Source organism: Entamoeba nuttalli (genome assembly GCF_000257125.1).
Source record: "Entamoeba nuttalli P19 unplaced genomic scaffold asmbl_4457, whole genome shotgun sequence".
NCBI classification, from domain to species: Eukaryota; Evosea; order Mastigamoebida; family Endamoebidae; genus Entamoeba; species Entamoeba nuttalli.
Genome location: NW_008576806.1, coordinates 1 through 2,095, shown reverse-complemented (window position 1 = coordinate 2,095; position 2,095 = coordinate 1). Strand labels below are relative to the sequence as shown.

General features: G+C 28.2%; 1 protein-coding gene across 1 annotated transcript; it reads right to left on the bottom strand.

Annotated features, from left to right (window-relative positions):
- Nucleotides 1–12: 12 nt before the first annotated feature.
- Nucleotides 13–1,911, bottom strand: ENU1_104000 (hypothetical protein; the record flags this gene model as incomplete). The annotated part of the gene is made up of 1 exon (XM_008859394.1): nucleotides 13–1,911. One exon carries the CDS (start codon nucleotides 1,909–1,911, stop codon nucleotides 16–18), a length of 1,896 nt encoding a protein of 631 aa, XP_008857616.1. The 3' UTR covers nucleotides 13–15.
- Nucleotides 1,912–2,095: the final 184 nt, after the last annotated feature.

The following is a 2,095-nucleotide window of genomic DNA, read 5'->3' as shown; positions in this document are numbered from 1 at the left end:
CAATCAATTTATTCACTACAAGCTATCAGTCTTAAAAATCAACTTATGGGGATGGTTCTTAATAAGTATGCACATATTCTTTAAATCAACTGATACACATCCAAGTTCTAAATTAATAGGAATAATTCCTGTTGTTTGTTTATCATTGAATAAGAGAGTTAAAGTTTCTGAATCACTTTCCCCTAATTTATTCATTCCTTGGGCTGTTTCATATAGCCATGTGAAATAGCATTTGAAGTTTGTGTTTTTAACAATATCACAGTTCTCGTGCCTGTCTTTACCAGACAGACGGGATAGCATGAGCAGAACTTTTTCAATGAGATAACCTTCAGCTGGAATACCTAATCCATGATAAAGGTATTTACAATATTTGCTTTTGGGTTCTTTAATTAAATTATCGAATTTAAACTCTTCAGGCTGATTAAACTGAAAGCAGGCTATAGGAAGACATAACGTATCACTTAACCTATTGTTAACAACATACCCAAAAGGAAATCTTGATACTTGTCTTGAGTCTATAACATATGTTAATAACAATACACTTCCATACATTTTTGAAAGGGATGAATGAGATGCAAAATATTCTCCTTCTCCAAATTTTTGCACACTTCTTCTTTTTGTATCAAATCCATCTCTCATTATTGATTCTGCATTGTTCCAGCTTGTACCATGCCAACATAAGAATCCTCTTGTATTTAATGATTTAATAACTTTGTTTGTTAGGTTTTTTTTAACTAAATCTATTAACTTACAAGGACTGAATAAATTCATATTAAAACTGATGGTTACATTGTCTCTATATGAAAGTCCAGATTGGTTAAGGTATCGACAAATGTGTTTAACAAATTCATATGAAGTAATTCTCTCAATGAATTCTTCAATTAAATGGTTAGTATTGAAATAAAATTCATTTCTTTGTTTATTTTTTTTCAAGGCAGATCTAGATTTACATCTCTCCTCTTCTAGTTCTTTCTCTTTCTTAATTTGTTCTTTTTGTTTCTTAGTTATCTCATACTTGTTAGTAAAGAAATAAGTACAACAGTTGTGACAAAATGTCCTTTCTAAAGTTTCTTTATTTTCTTTACCAATTTCGATTACAGTATGACAACTTGGGCATACAACTGTCTCATCATCTTCTTCTAAACAAAGAAGAGTTAACAAAAGATTGTACTGCTCTAATGTTTCTCTGTTAATAACTCTTTGTAATTCATAAAACATTACTTCACTATTACAACGTTCACAACATAGTCTCTTCTTTTTTTCAATAGAGTATTTTACTTGTTCACACAAACATTGTTTACATAGGCTATGTGAGCATTGACTAAAAAGAATAAATTGGTCAATTGACTTATTCACTTTGCAATGAAAACATTGAGCTTCTGTATGTGATAAGAATTCTCTTTTCATATCATCAAGAACAAACTGAATCATAGCTCGTTGTCTGTGTTGAGGAGATCCAATAAAAGAGAACACATGAGTATTATCAATATATTCTAATTTATCTATATCAATCATCTTAATATCAAAGTCATTTACTATATCAACCAGATACAGATACCATCCATACAAAAATCCTATTCCATCATTTTCTTCTTCAATTTCATTTAATCTATTAATTATATTATTACCTTGTTCCTCTGTAATCCAAATACAACTCATAGTATATTCATTACATGAATCATTTTGATTGATAAATACTTCTATTGGAGGTAATTTGTTAATTGTAATCTCTTTTTTCCCAGAATAAGGATACTGAATAAACTCATCTTCAACTAATTTTAATATAACTCCATCTGGAGTTTCAACAAAAATCTTCATTTTAAGTTGCTGTGTTGTTTCATCAATACTGGCTATTCCTGGAAATACTGAATTTAATATTTCATATTCTTGTTTTAATTCTTCTATCTTCATAAACTAATATCTTTAAGGTATTTTTTTCAGTTTATATATGGTAAAATTACTTTGAGTTTTTAGTGTTGTGAAGTTTCATTTCATGAAACATTAAAATTAATGTTTTAATTATAATAAATTGTATTCCTTCAAATATATAACAAATAAAATGAATGAAAAATTCAAATAACAATCTCTAAATCAA